A 16,152-nucleotide genomic window follows, 5' to 3' on the forward strand; every position below is an offset into this window, starting at 1 on the left:
TTATAAAAGTCATTTGTCATCTTTTATATTCTAACAAAGCATGAAGTAATGACCTTTATAGACTGATAATTCAGAACTTATTGGAAAAGTAATTCCTTTAGGGGAAGTGAGGCAAGAGAGGAATAGGAAGGACACCCTTCAATTCTGTTCACTCTGCATGCAGTGAGGTTTTCAAGAGGGGACTGTGCTTTGATTCCCTTGCCTGTAGTCCACAGACACAGTTTGATAAGCTGCCATTTGGGGGTCTATTGGGACTTTAAAAAGTACTTGTGCTTACAGTCTAGGGGTAGTGACCTGGTCATAAGGATTCCTCAGAGCTCCTCAGTGATTCAAGTGACAGCCAGGGATAGTGATTTCCAAGTCAGATCAACCCCTGGAACCCTTACTGAACTCCAAATACACACCAACCAACCCCTCCCCCAAAAAACAAAACAGATTTTTCAGACAATTAAAGGGGGTATTGGAGCCTAGGAATTGCTTTGCTTTTAAAACTAATCTACAGAGCGCCCGGGTGGCTTAGCTGGTCAAGCATTTGCCTCTTAATTTCAGCTCAGGCTATGATCTCAGGGTCCTGGGATCGAGCCCATATCAGGCAGCGTGCTCAGCAGGGAGTCGACTTGGGGATTTCAGTCTTAAAATCTTAAAAAAAAAAAAACCCAAGTTACACTACAGACTTTATTCATATTTTTTCCACTAAAGTCATTTTTCTGTTTTGGGGATCAAATCCAGAACCCCAACTTATATTTGGTAATGTCACTGTAGTGTGCCATTGATAGTTCCTCAGTCTTTCCTTGTGTTTTATGACCTTAACTCTTTCAGTGAGTACTGGTCAGCTGTTTTGTAGAATTTCCCTCAGTTTGAGTTTGTCTGATACTGTCTCCTAATTAGATGGAGGTCATATATTTTTGGGAAGAATACCACAAAGATGATGTCATATCAGGAGTTCCGTGATGGTGCTGTCTTTTATTACTGGTAAAGTTTCCCTGATTCACTTGATTAAGGTGGTATCTGGCAGGTTTCTCTACTGTAAAGTTAATGTTTTTCCTTTTGTAGTAAATATATGTCTTGGGGGAAGACTTTGAGAATATATAAATGTCCTGTTTCTCCTCAAACTTCTGTCCTCTATTTTTTTTTTTTTAAAGATTTTATTTATTAATTTTGACAGAGAGAGATCACAAGTAGGCAGAGAGGCAGGCAGAGAGAGTGAGAGGGAAGCAGGCTCCCTTCAGTGCAGAGAGCCCGACGTGGGACTCGATCCCAGGACCCTGAGATCATGACCTGAGCTGAAGGCAGCGGCTTAAACCACTGAGCCACCCAGGCGCCCCTGTCCTCTATTTTTAACATCCATTGCATGCCACAGTTACTACTGTGGTCTAATAGTGGTTCTCTTTTTCTTTTCTTTTTTTTTTTTTTTTTTTTTTTTTTTTTTAAAAGCAACCGAGTTTTAAGATTTTATTTATTTATTTGATAGAGAGAGATCACAAGTAGACAGAGAGGCAGGCAGACAGAGAGAGAGGGAAGCAGGCTCGCCGCTGAGCAGAGAGCCCGATGCGGGACTCGATCCCAGGACCCTGAGATCATGACCTGAGCCGAAGGCAGCGGCTTAACCCACTGAGCCACCCAGGCGCCCATTCTTTTCTTTTTTTAAGGTTTCATTTATTTATTTGACAGAGAGAGACACAGCAAAAGAGGGAACAGAAGTAAGGGGAGTGAGAGAGGGAGACGCAGGCTTCCTGCTGAGCAAGGATCCCGACACAGGACCCTGGAATCAGGGCCTGAGCTGAAGGCAGATGCTTAACAACTGAGTCACCCGGGTGCCCCTAAGTGGTTTTCTCTCTCCTTTATTCTGTATTAATTGGAATTCATCTTTAAGAGAAAGCTGCCCCTTCTCCCTGCTTATTTATTAACCTACGTCGGTGTGGACTCATGAGTATTTTACCCTGTAGGTAATAATCCAATACTGTCACTATTTAGTTGCTGAAATTGTGTGTGTTCTAGCCATTGGGAGCTCTTTCACGTTAGCTCCTGTGTTCCTTTAACATATCCCTAATCTCTTGATTTTGAACCATTTCATACTTTCTAGCACTATTAGATAGTCCAGCATCAACTTGTATTTTCCTGACTCCAGCCCTGGGATTAACTACTTCTCCAAGGAGCCCTGGTCCTTTTTATTTGAGAATGATATTTAGAAACCAAGATCTGGGCTCTAGGTGTGCTTGTTGTACCTACAGTGTCCTTGATTCTAGTATTCCTCTTAATAGAGAAAGCTAGGATGTTAAATGTGCATTCTGGCCCAGATATAAGCACATCGATATTTGTGCATCTGTCCATGGAGACTTCTGATTCTGGTCTAATAACACAGGGCTCGTTTTTAGCCTTCCCTCTAGGAAATTGTATTTTTAGAAGCTTCCCAGTTATTTATGATTAATCAAACTTGGGGAATGATAGCTTTGGGATATGTATCTGTTAGATACATTGTGGACCCAAAGTTCTTGTGGCTTTCTTAAGTAGTCTTTGTTGATGAATCATCATTGTTTTCCATTTCTGGGTTAGTTATCATTTCTTTTTCTTACACTGAAAAGAATTTTTATGTCACTCCTACCCCTTCTAACTAAGGGAACTTAGCCAGCTAGGATAGGAGCGAAAGTCCCCAGTTCCTCTGTGGTGGAGTGGAAACCAGTCCAGTCTCATGGCCAGCATTTTTACAAAACTTGTTAGAGAAATTGAGCGCACTTGAGGGAATGCTTAGTGGTTTGAATGCTCAGGGAGGCCATGTGTATGTTAGTATACACACAACCCACTCGAGTGACAAAAAGTTCACAATTTCACTAAAAGCAAATTTATTTTAATCCTTGAATTATCTTCTTTTTGATAAAGCAGACTGCATTCTTCTTCTAAAGCACAGCATTCTTTTAAAGCAGGTACTTGGTCTATTAGACCAAGTAAACCCTTCACCCTGGGGTTGTCAAGGATGTTTAGGCCTGCATATGCTTGTTAAGATAGTAGCTATAAGGTTGGTTAAAGTAGGCGTAGTGACCTTAACATTCTACTGGAGTAGTTCATCTGGTATGTTCCTATCTGAACTTAACAGGGTATCATAAGATGGGGGTTGAAGGACTTTCAACCCAAGGACTTAACACAATTGGGACAAGTTTAAAATGTCAACTTAATTCATCTGTGATATTAATTGAGGTTTTTGGGGAGACATGAGAAGAAGATGAGTTTAGTTAACATGTCTTTCCCTAGACCTGTAAACTACAGGAACATGTTTATTTGTTCCCAGTCTCACGGCTGTTATTTCAACTGTAGAAGAGTCATGATGTCAATGCCTGACATCTAGGTCAGTGAGTAAATAGAAAGAACTTCAAATAAAGTAAGTGTTTCAAAGGAAATTGTATCTTACCAACATGTGGACTAAAGTGATAGTCATCACTGAAAGTACAACATACGGTTTCCTTAGAAACCTGCTAAGATTGTGTGCCTTTCATATGTGAAAGTGAGCCTAACAGTCAGATTTCCTGTTTTATGTTAGAGTTGCTTATGGTTATCAGTGATCACCACCAAAATAGGTTAGCCACAGTTGTCTTACCCTAGAAAGTTTAGGATGAGAATATGTTCCTTAAAACATATTTATGACCATGATGTAGTCATACCTTTAAGGTTATTCATAATAGAAAGCTTAACATTTTTCATGTATGATAGCATAGGGAAGAATCCTCATGGCCTCCTAAAAGCATTTATGAAATTCCTACTTACACATGGCCCTGATAATGACTAAACTTAGCATTAGTGTTTTTAGGAGTTTATGGTCCCAAGATACAGCAAAAAGCCTGGGAATTTGAGACAGACATATCCGAGCTTTTGTCTGTGAATCACTGTTTACAATTTGTTATGCGCATACTTTATTCCCATCTGTCCTTCATCCAGGGAGACTAACCTCCTTGTTCCTCTTATAAAATATTAGATTAACAGCCAACAGTAGTAGTTGGATGGATTGAGAAGAAAACTTAGATTGGATTTTGGAGGATTGTCCAGAAAATTATTAGGCCAGTAACTTGGGTGGAAAGTAGGGAATTCATGGTTTTTGAAGTTGAAATAGGGGACACAGTCCTTCCTTCGATTGTAACTGCTAAAAAGCCAAAGCAAATACTTGGTGTAAAACTTGGGGCTACCACTTGGGAAAAAACACATATTGCTTTGGCAGCAAAGTGTATTTCCTTTTTTCAGCCTTACTCAGACCAAGATAATTGTTCATCCACTTTGTAGATAGTGAGTATGATGAAATCATTGAGAAGTGAGCCCAGTAAGCAGAAATCTGTGCTTGCAAACTTCCTTGAAGAGACTTATGTCATAACAGATTAGAAATCTGAATTTGTTGACTCACCAGCCAAGCTTAAGGCCAGCCTTTTGTTTTCTCTTAAAAAAAAAAAAAACCCAAACTGAAAAAAAAAAAATATTGTCAAGTCACTGTTGTATACCTGAAATTAATGTAATATTGTGTGTCAACTGTACTTAAAAAAAAAAAAAAAGTTCTGAGTTCAGGAGAGGAAAGCTTTCACTAGTTTCCTCAGAGTATTTTTTTGGTGGTGGGGTGGAGGGTTATAGAGAGTTCCAGATGGCTTTGTCAGGTCAGAACCAGTATCCACCTATCTGTATTTAAATCCTTTGTTGCTAAACATCAGAAATGGACACTGAACCAGCCAAGCAAACAAAGAAACTTATGACCACTCTTGAGTCAGAGAAGTGATGAGAGGGCAAGGTATGGGGCTGTGTGGCATCTCAGTGTCTTGAGCTGGTGGGCCTCCTTGATTATCGCTCACATAGCTCAGCCCAGGCTAAATTATTGTCAATTTGGCTCTCTATACACACTTAAAGAATATCTGTCTGGGTCAGAGGTCTCCCTACCCCACAGTCAGCTGGTGCCAACACCTAAGTCCAAAAGCACAGATATGGTTACTAGGAATTTACCTCTTTGTTTGAAGGGGTCTCTGAAAGATGAAATCATTGTGATCCAAGGAGCCTTGTTATTACTCTTTGATCTAGCCACTGCATCATGGATCTGTTCAAATTCCAAAACAGGAATATTGGGTCAGAATATTTCCCCCTCTCTCCTAACTATCCTGAAGTTTGATGTTGAATAGTATTGGTTTATAATTAGGGAAGGAACTGCAAGGAGAGCAGTCTTCCCAGATCAGAAGTTTTATACATGAGGGGTGCCTGGCTGGCTCAGTTGGTAGAGCATGCAACTCTTGATCTCTGGGTCTAAGTTCAAGTTCAACACCCATGTTGGGTATAGAGATTACTAAGATTTTATTTATTTATTTGACAGACAGAGATCACAAGTAGGCAGAGAGGCAGGCAGAGAGAGAGGAGGAAGCAGACTCCCCGCCAAGCAGAGAGCCCGATGCGGGACTCGATCCCAGGGCCCTGAGATCATGACCTGAGCCGAAGGCAGAGGCTTAACCTACTGGTCCACCCAGGCGCCCAAATCTTAACATTTTTGACAGAACCACTGCCAGTCTTAAAATTCAAGTCTTATAAAATGATCATGCCAGCTGTTTATATGAATGTATGAAATTCAAGGTCTATTTAGTTTGACGGTCTTACACGTTAAGGTAATGATATGCCTTAAAGGACAGGATACATACTTTAGCCCATAACAACTCGGTTTTCTCAAGCTGAATCAGGGCTGGGAGGACAAAGTTCATGCAGTAGAGACTGAGTTAGTTCCCAAACATGGATACCTATCAGAATCATGGAAAACCTATCCTTAAGACCCCACTTCCATTTGTTTATGTCTGGATTGGGGTCTGGGAATCTACATTCTTTAGCACCAAAACTTGATTCTGTTACAGGTGCTCAGAGGACTACAGTTGGAAATAGTAACCTACAGTGTGGTCCTTGTCGGTTTTCTTCACTTTGCAAGAAAAAAAGACCTGAAATGGTCCTTGACTGTGCTTTTAAACAGTGGAGGTGATAGGATTGTTCTTCTCTAGAAAGACCGTTCATAATCTACAGGGAACTGCCTAGAAACCCAGATCCTCCAAAGAACACCTGATCCTGGCTAAATCTATGTCTCAGGAAAGAATTTTCTGAGGCTAGACAGCAGCTCTTCTCTGTGAAGAAAGATCCACGACAGCATCCAAGGCTTTAAGCCCTCTTACAGTTCATTTTATGACACACTGGTTTTGGAGGTAGTGAAAACAGGCATGGAATTTTATCATAGGATCTCTTGCTCTTACGTGGAGCTATGCTTCCTTAACCTGGGTCGTCATCTTTTTTTTTTTTTTTTTTTTTTAATTACTGGGTCGTCATCTTAATCAATTGTTAAACTTAAAAAAAAATTCAAGACAACTTGCATTTTAAAAAACTTTCATAAACACAAATTTTGAACCAATGCAATAAATAAATATTTTTGAAGTTTAACCTTAGTAGGAAGTTCCCCACCAAGTCTGCCCTTCTTATTTCCATATTTAAGTTGGTTTATTCATTCAGCAATATTTGCTGAATCCTAACTATGTGCCACATGTGTTTCTAGCTCTGTCTAGAAATTGTGGCATGATCCTAATCAGATGCTTCTTTTCCCTTAGCCCTGGGTCTGTCACAGGTCCTACTGATTCTCAGTCTTCTCTGCTACTTCTTCTGCCTTTACAGCTGTGCTGTCTCTTACTTGAATTGTTTGTAGGGCACTCCAGAATTTTGCTGGGAGACACTGGGTTTTAGTTTACAGTTTCTGTACATGTGCATGGAATGCTCCTAGAAATGAAGGAGAGCCCTGTTTCAATAATTGGAGGACAGAAGGGGACCTGCTGTGATCTTGATGAGATTTCAGGGCAGTGCATTTTAGAGGTGCAACTGTCAGCATTTCCTCATGGACTTTAGTTTCAAGGAAATCAGATGGGCCTTAATGCATCATCTACTTTGGAGCCTTGGGGTAACGCCCGACCCTCACTGAGGGCAAGGACTGTTCCTTCAGTGGCGGCTATTTCCTGTTTCTTATTTTAGAAAATAAGAATTAAAAGACATTTATAAAATAAAAATTGAACAAATTAACATTTTGTTATGATGTGGGATAAAAAGCTGAGTGGTACAAAGTAAGGCATTTATTTGAATTTAAATGGCCAAGAGTGGCTTCTCCAGGAAAGCTGGGTTCTTTGTCAGGCTTTGTGTCAGTTGTCTGTTCTCACGCAGAGATAGCACTGTTTTGTATAGTTTTACATTACATATGTCTAGCGAAGTTGTAACCTCATTTAGTTCTTTGTGATCTCCGTAGTGTCTGCTGGCCGCAGAGAAAATGTTTTAGAAAATGTCTTGACAGGATATGGGCAAGTCCTCTGGGGGACTTTTCATCCGCAAACGCCTGACCTCCGAGACCAGGGAGGAGCTTGAGGCAGGTGCTGCTGTCTGTTGTTGCTGCCTTTCATCTCCTACTTTCAAAGTTCAGTTCTCAGCTGATGGTGCCTTCAGGTTCATGTTTGGCTACCTTTAAGAGACTCTGGAATTCCTGGAGGACTGTAGGACTTAAGTACAACTTGAGTTCAGCTCTGAGATCTCTTGTCCTCAGGGTTACCAGTTCACCTTGAGAGCCCCATGATTTAAGCTACCAGTGGGAAGTAGCAAGAAGGTTGAGATCCTGAGTCACAGTACAGCTGGGTTCTAATGAATAATAATGGAAAGTAAATACCTTTTGTCTCAGCCTGAATGTAAAATGAAATGAAAACTATCTGCCTTACATAACCTAAATTCTCTTTTTGAAAATCAAATGAAGTATGTTTGAGAAAGTTCTTGAAAAATATGAAGTGCTACTCAGAGGTAGAATATAAGCTTGGATGCCTGGAGGAGTGTGGTCTAGGAGCATAGGTGTAAGCTGGAATGTGTACAAGGCAACTGTGTTCTGATGTTTGTTTCCTGAAGTATCTAGATGTTCCTTTTCCTTCATAGCACACTCCTCACATTTGTGAGCAGAAGGTTAGAATGTTCAGGGCAGGTTATTGGATAAAAGCTGTTCATCTCTGTCCACAAGCCCTGACCACACGTGATCTCCCAGGAGATCAACTTCCTAATCTTGAAGGCCTAGCAGGAGAGAGTTAGTAGTCAATGCTACCTCTGGTGATAGCGTGCAAAGGAGACTTCGAGGGCCAAGTAGCATTAAGTAAAAATAATATCCCAGTTGCTAAAAGCAACTTGCAACAAGAAATCAGGGGTCGGGGAAGGTCTTATCAAAGCTTTTGGGATCCGTGCTTAGAGGACTTCTATCATTTAGAGTTGCGGTTAAGAACATAGGTTCTAGAATCAGACTTGAGTTTGAATATTGGCTTTACCACTTAGTGTGGTGACATTAGACACTGCTGAACCTCAGTTTCCTCATATAAATGGGAATTTTAAAAATTAATTTTTTATTTTTTTTATTAACATATAATGTATTATTAGCCCCGGGGGTATAGGTCTGTGAATTGCCAGGTTTACACACTTCACATCACTCACCATAGCACATACCCTCCCCAGTGTCCATAACCCAACCACCCTCTCCCTCCCCCCCACCCCCCTACCTCTGTTTGTTTTGTGAGATTAAGAGTCTCTTAACGGTTTGTCTCCCTCCTGATCCCATCTTGTTTCATTTTTTCCTTCCCTACCCCCCAAGACCCACCATGCTGCCTCTCAAATTCTTCATATCAGGGAGATCATATGACAGTTGTCTTTCTCTGATTGACTTATTTTGCTCAGTGTAATACCCTCTAGTTCCATCCACATCGTTGCAAATGACAAGATTTCATTTCTTTTGATGGCTGCGTAGTATTCCATTGTATATATATATCACATCTTCTTTATCCATTCATCTGTTGATGGATATCTGGGTTCTTTCCATAGTTTGGCTATTGTGGACATTGCTGCTATAAACATTCGGGTGCATGTGCCCCTTCGGATAACTATATTCGTATCTTTAGGGTAAATACCCAGTACTGCAGTTGCTGGGTTGTAGGGTAGCTCTATTTTCAACTTTGTGAGGAACCTCCATGCTGTTTTCCAGAGTGGTTGCTCCATCTTGCATTCCCACCAACAGTGTAGGAGGGTTCTCCTTTCTTATAAGTGGAAATATTGATACCAAACTCCAGATACTGGTGGAAATTATAGGAGCTAGTGTACAGGTTTACAATAGTACTTGCCATGTGATGGACATTATAACAACTGTAGTTGGGTTTGTTAGTAGTAGTACTGCTAACTAGTTAATAGGATTGAATAAATAGATGAAGGTAAACTTAAAACTTAAAGGAAACAGATTTTGATGATCCATGTGAGTGGTTTGGCATGTATCCATTTTTGTATTGATCATAATTTAGAAATTGTGGTATTTTAATAGCTCCTATATCTTTTCCTTACCAAAAATTATTTTTGATTGAACATATCACCTTTAAATAATTTGGGGCAGTTTTTATAGGACGAGGATCTGTACTGGAGCCTATTTACTGGTGGATTCCATTCATAAATCTCTACTACGTATCATGATGGTTTATTTAGTTTCTCTGATGTTCAGGAAAATCTGCTAGGGAAGTCTTTAAATTTTTGGTAAATAATTGAATCTTGAAAGCTACTCATTTATTCCAGATACTAGTGTGTGTTTACTTTAAAATATTTGATAAGAAAAATCTGATATTGGGCACTATTGAACATTCATGAAGGACTGATTTAAATCTATTGAATTTTATGCATAAAGGGCCATTTAGTTTCTGATAAGTATTTCAGTTAATTACTATCTTCTGATTCTTTCCATTTTTTAGTTTAGTGATCAGTAAGTACCTCTCTGTCTTGGAAGCTCCCAATGTTTAACCCAGCCCATGGGAGCCAGTGCCTGTACCCAAACGCACACTGTACATTGTACACACTGTGTATCCGTCAGGTCTGTCAGCACTACTGTGTCTAGTTTTGGATCTCCCATTTAAACAAAGTTCTCTAGTTTGTCATAAAAGTGAAAATAAACCCAGTCATTTTAGATATTTTAAGGAAGAAGAATGCTTAGCCCAGAGTAGATGAGACCTAGTTATGCTTTTACAACAGACTCTTCTTTGGTGTAAGTGGTATCATTTAGAAAGAGGGTGGCACATATCCATTGTGAGTTCTAGTGGACATAATATCTGGGGCTGTCTGATACCGTTATGAACTTCTTGGTAAGAGGAGTGAGTCTTTGTCAATGAAGTACCCCAACATTGAAAAACAGTATGGCAATTGATGTTTAAGATACTTGTCTCAGCTCAGGCTGCTATAACAAAATGTCATAGATTGGGTAGTTTAAACAACATTTATTTTTTACAGTTTGGGGGACTGGGAAGTCCAAGATAAGATGCTGGCCAATTTAGTTTCTAGTGAGGGCTCTCTTCCTCGCTTGCACACAACCACTTTCTCTCTGTTTCCTCACATAATAGGAGGAGAGAATCTGAGCTCCTGTAATAAGGACATTAATCCCATCGTGGAGGTCCCACCTCTTGACCTCATCTGAACCTAATTACCTCCCTAAGGCCCCACCCCCAAATACCCTCACCTTGAGGGTTAGGGCTTCAACATAAGAATTTGAGGAACAAACAATTCTTAACAATACTTAATCTTCTTAAGCCTTACTTTTATTATTTTTAAAAATAGAAATAATAATATTCACTCATTCATAAGGTAGTTCTGAGATAATGCATTTTAGTACATAGTTGGGTGCCTCGGTGACTCAGTTAAGCATCTGACTCTTGATTTCAGCTCAGGTCGTGATCTCAGGATTGTGAGATCGAGCTCTGGCTCTGCGCTGGACGTGGAGACTGATTAGGATTCTTCCTCCCCCTCCATCTGCTCCTCCCCTGCCTTTAAGAAAATTGTTAAGAGTTTGGTATGTAGTAAGCTCTTAAAACATTAGTTGCTGCTACAGTGGTGATTAACTTTCCATATTTCAGGGATGTACTAGAAATGCTTTTGGGTATTTGTTGAAAGGCTAGATAAATACTTTCAGTACTAAGAATCAATTATGCATGTTTATATTTTCTTTGTGCTTGTGAGCCTGAAGATGGAGTTGCTGCTCTGTGAAAACCCTGCAGTTCCACATTCCTCTATCTGTATCGGCGGCATCTTGTCCATCTGCTTTCTGATTATGTATGTATTCTTATTCTGTCTTTCCTTTTCTCTGAATTTCCATGTCTCTCTCTGCATCCCCTCTTACTCTCTGTCCCTATTCTTGAATTCATCTGTTTTTTTCTCATTATTTGCTCTAATGAATAATTTACAGTGTATATTATTTTACTGTATTCTTTTATTCTTTTATTTCTAAAGGTAGTGTCTTCAGTGAGGTGTGTCCCTGAGATGTAACTGGGTACTTAATCATCTGTCCTTCTCCCCCTGTTTAGAGTTCCACTTTCACAGGTGTTGAACAGGACAGGTATCAGAGGCCTGAATTTGTTCTCACTTAGATTTATTATGGCTAGTGCTGGGCTGGACATGTAGGAATGAAGTTTTATGGTGCTAGATAATACTTAAAGAAGAAGCTGTTTAATGTGTCACGCATGCATACAACAACCAGCTGCTTTCTCCCCAGACATAATGCAGGAGCCTCCTGCCCCAGCTTAGATGGAGTGCCCCTCCTAGCAGAAGTGTGCCCCTCATTCCCAGGGTGTAGCAAATGTTAGAGCAGAAGGACTCCCTTTACTTTTGTTTTCCCAGCCTTCATAATACAGACAGAATTGTTTTATATCTGCTAAGAAAAAACCCAGTCATTTGATAGCGTATATTTTTCTACATTTAGCAACTGGCATTTACACAATAGACTTTCTTGTGTAACAGCACATCCTTTATGGTAATCAAAATCATTTTGAATAGAAGTAGTTACACTTAATTTTGGATCCCATGCTCTAGTTGATGTAAGCTCATACACATTTAGTTTATAACTTGTTTTATGGCTGAATGGAGATGCTAGAAGTTAACATTTTTTAGGTTTTTTAAGAAAAGAATATAATTATATAATTTATGAAGTTTTAAAAAATTTGTAACAAAACTCCTTTTTAAATTGCCACCAGTCAGTCAAGCAGTAATACAAAGATTGACTACTTGGTTGGTGGTTCATGTACATGCTGTGACAAGCAAAAAGCATGTTGTGAACATATATTACTTACAGAATATGAACATGATAGTGCAGGAATAGATGAGTCTCCATAGCAATAGAAGTGGGAAAAGGCAATCACAAAATGTTATATACCATATGATTCCACTTCTATAACTTTCTTAAAAATGACAAAATAACAAAAATGAAGAGCAAATTTGTGGTTGTCAGGGATTAAGGAGAGAGTGACAGAAGTGGCTGAGTGTGGCTATAAAGGCCAATAGAATGGATCTTTGTGATAATGGAAATGTTCTCCATTTTAACTGAATCAATATTGATATCCCGATTGTGGGATTGCACTAGAATTTTGCAAGGTGTTGCCATTGGGGAAACTGGTTTAAAGGATGCATGGAATCTCTCTGTATTATTTCTTAAAACTACATGCCTGTGAATCTATAGTTACTGCAAAATAAAAAATACTAATATTTAAAAATGAGGATGTAATACAAATACTCTGAAATAGTATTTCCGCCCTACACGTTTATTTTTTTTTTGTCTTATTTATTGATGGTTCATTTTTTTTTAAAGGATTTTATTTGACAGAGAGATCACAAGTAGGCAGAGAGGCAGACAGAGAGAGGGAAGCAGACTCCCTGCTGAGCAGAGAGCCTGATGCGGGGCTCGATCCAAGAACCCCGAGACCATGACTTGAGCCTCAACCCTCTGAGCCATCCAGGCACTCCATATTGATGGTTCATTTGATCATTCCTTTATTCATTGAAGAAATCATTGAATACTTGCCTAATTTGGCCTTGCCAAATGAATTCTTCTAAAACCAAAATCACACCAACTTATAATTGTTTTGTAAAGGATACTGCTTCAATTAGTAGTCAGTTTAGCAACTAGTTTATATCCACAAAGTCATCTCTTCTATAGATAATTTTGGGGACCTTGGTAATGTTAGCTTTGAAATATTCAAAGACTTTTTCTGGAGTAAAATTATTGTAGCTGTGCTTAACAGTGGTGGGTCTTGATTACACATTCGGGAGGAAAAAATGTTTGAGTGGAATACCCCCGTAGGTATTCACTCACCTGTGAGGAGTAGGGTGAGTTTTTCTGAAGGCAGATGTCCTGGGAGGCCCCTAAGTTTTCCCGATGGATTAACATTCTTTCTCCCAATTCAGCTTTGGACTTATCTGACAACATAGAATGTGATCTCTGGAAACTTTTCTCAGCATGTAACTTTTGAGTTTAAGGCTCCTGAAAAGCTGAGTTTAAAGAGACAACTGTGCTTATGATGGATGACCTAGAGAATAATCTGTTTCTTCTCTGGTTCAGTAAAAGTTGACCTCTGGATTAGCCAGAGCTGTGGAGGACCACTTGTTTGGTCTGTGTCCCACCTGTCCCGAGGAGAATGATTTGCTGAATTGTGCTTTGACATAATACTAGGGGTGATGTCTAATGAATGAAATATGGTGGTATTTGATAACTGGAGATGAAATAAATAACCTTAGGACTGAGGAAGAGCTATTTTTTTCTAATTAGTAGAAATTGAGGGAGATTCAAGGAGACTTCTCCACTGGTCTTCAACACATACTATATGGTGGGCTCCCCAACCTGTGGTCCTAGCTGCAGCTGCAACAGATAATGGGACCCAGAGGAAGCATTTCCTCTAATCCCTCAGCCCTGGTCAGGTGCATACTCCTTCCTTGACCTTGACCCTTTCTGGAGGACCCCTTTCTAGTCTAGTTATCCTGATTTGACTGATTATTGACAACAAGATTAAAATCCTTTTCTGTGCTTTGTAGAACATGAATATATGTTCCAGTGAGTCGTATTCAAGCGTTGAGGGGATTTTCAAAAAAAGCAATGTTATAAATGGTTTAGATCCAGTCTAGCTCACTCAGAGTTTATTTAATCTAGCATGTCTCTGAACCATATTCTATTAATAGTTTTGTAGAAAACTCATCTCTCACTTATTTGTCTTTAGCAGAAGCAACCTGTTTTCTGATTTCTCCTGGAGGTGATCATTTGTCATTTTTCCTATTTAGCTGCTGTGGTGAGGGTAGATACAGTTGCCCCATATTCCCAGTGATCTTGGACAAGAGGACAGTGGTGGTAGTCTGGGTTCTTTGGTGGTTCCATGCAGATTCTAAACATTAGGGGGAAACCACTATGGGCAGTTGGCAGGATCCGTGATGATGGAAAAGAAAGGGGAACTTAGGCATGCATGAGGCCCTAGCTGGGACAGCCTCTTGAGATACAAAAGGACCACCTGATTTTGTCCTTGCATGGAAATGTGTAAAAACAGTGGTAGCATGAGACAAATTGGTTCGAAATCAACAAGGTTAATAATAATATGTAATATGGTATACAAATGTGCAGTGTCCTTTTAATTACTACTGTTTTTTTCTCTGTCATTAGATTAATAAATTCATTGTTATTATCTCATCTAAAAATTTTTTTCTTGTTTTTGTAGTTTCAAACCATGAATTATGTGGGACAGCTGGCTGGGCAGGTGATTGTCACTGTGAAGGAACTCTACAAGGGCATTAACCAAGCCACTTTGTCCGGATGCATCGATGTCATTGTGGTGCGACAGCAAGATGGCACCTATCAGTGCTCGCCTTTCCACGTTCGGTTTGGGAAGCTGGGGGTCCTGAGATCCAAAGAGAAAGTGGTGAGTGCAAGGGACAGCTTGTTCTCAAGGAGGGTGAAAGGTTAGATGGTAATAGAATAAACTGTTCTTATATGCTTTTTGCCCCCCCCACAAGGGAGAGGGAAGACACCCGTTTGATGTTGAAGATAATGGTATAAGAAGTCAACCTTTATGTGTTATTTTGAGGTTGCTGCTAAGTATAAGCCTTACTGTAGAAAGTCTCCAAGGGGGGCAAAAAACGCTGAAAATTATCTTGATAGTTCTATTTGTTGCAACCCAGAAGAGCAGAATGGAGAAACTGGAGTTATAAATGGGGAAGGTTAGGTGTCTTCAGAAGGTTTCTTTACCTCATACAGCACTTTAAACTATTTAGGAGAGGGACACCTGGGTCGCTCAGTTGGTTATGTCTGTCTTTGGCTTAGGTCATGATTCCGGGGTCCTGAGATCAAGTCCTGCATCGGGCTCCTTGCTCAGCAGGGAACCTTCTCCCTCTGCATGTTGTTCTCCCTGCTTGTGCACTTGCTATGTCTCTCTCTCTCTCTCTGACAAATAAATAAAATAAAAATTTATAAAATATTTAGGGCAATACCTTCGTACCAGTTGTGAATGGGATAGATTGATGTAGTCAAGAATACATTACATTTATTTAGACAAAATAAATTCCACATTTGTTTTGACAAAGTTGTTAAATCTTCTTTGTATCTAAATTTTGTTAGTAATACCAGGACTTGCCTGCAGATCTTACTGAATGCAAACCTGCAGGCCATAGGCTTGTTGGCTTTTATTTATTTGGGGGAAGATTCATTCAGAAAGAAAATATTTTGTGTTGGTTTTCCTTTTTCCTACATTCTCCACCTTCAAGTAATGGAGCAATGAGAAGGTTTGTTAATGTATTTGATGTCAATCAAATTAGAATGCTGAGCTTGTAGTAAAACCTTGCAGGTACGTAGTATTTTTCCTTTCTAGTCTTACCCCCACATTATCTACCTGAACAAATTTAGGGAGATTTTGTCAGGATTTTAAAGCACAATGAAAGATCCACACCACATTGGGGCACAGAACTAGATGTTAGAGGACCACCGGCATAAGTTGGAAACATCTATTTCCAGATGTTGGCTATTTTTACATAGGTGATCTTATTTCTTAAAATAGAAATTCTCTCTATTTTAATTAAACTTAGGTTGTTTTGAGAATGGAAGAAACTTTTTTGTGGGTTTCACACCCCTAGGTATTCTCCCTTCCTGCCCACTACCAAAACACATCTTCTTTTCTAGGTGTTATAAATCAGTTCACTGGAGAGCCACGTTGCAGTGTGGCAGTGTTTGTGTGGTCTGGCCTCTGTTCAATCATCCTTTGGAAACCAAAAGCAGTCACACAGTTCATTTAGTAACTTGGAGACTTTCCATTGCAAAACGGTGTTCAGCCACAG

General features: G+C 39.6%; 1 protein-coding gene across 5 annotated transcripts in view; it reads left to right on the forward strand.

Annotated features, from left to right (window-relative positions):
* Positions 1 to 16,152, forward strand: part of LPIN2 (lipin 2) — a 93,964-nt gene that overhangs the window by 43,925 nt on the left and 33,887 nt on the right. For all 5 annotated transcript variants that reach the window (XM_046024069.1, XM_046024071.1, XM_046024070.1 and 2 more), the window contains exon 2: positions 14,544 to 14,744. In XM_046024069.1, coding sequence (XP_045880025.1) covers positions 14,553 to 14,744 — 192 coding nt within the window. In that variant the 5' untranslated portion in view covers positions 14,544 to 14,552. The remainder of the gene's footprint in view (positions 1 to 14,543; positions 14,745 to 16,152) is intronic.

Source organism: Meles meles, chromosome 12, assembly GCF_922984935.1.
Source record: "Meles meles chromosome 12, mMelMel3.1 paternal haplotype, whole genome shotgun sequence".
Lineage (NCBI taxonomy): Eukaryota > Metazoa > Chordata > Mammalia > Carnivora > Mustelidae > Meles > Meles meles.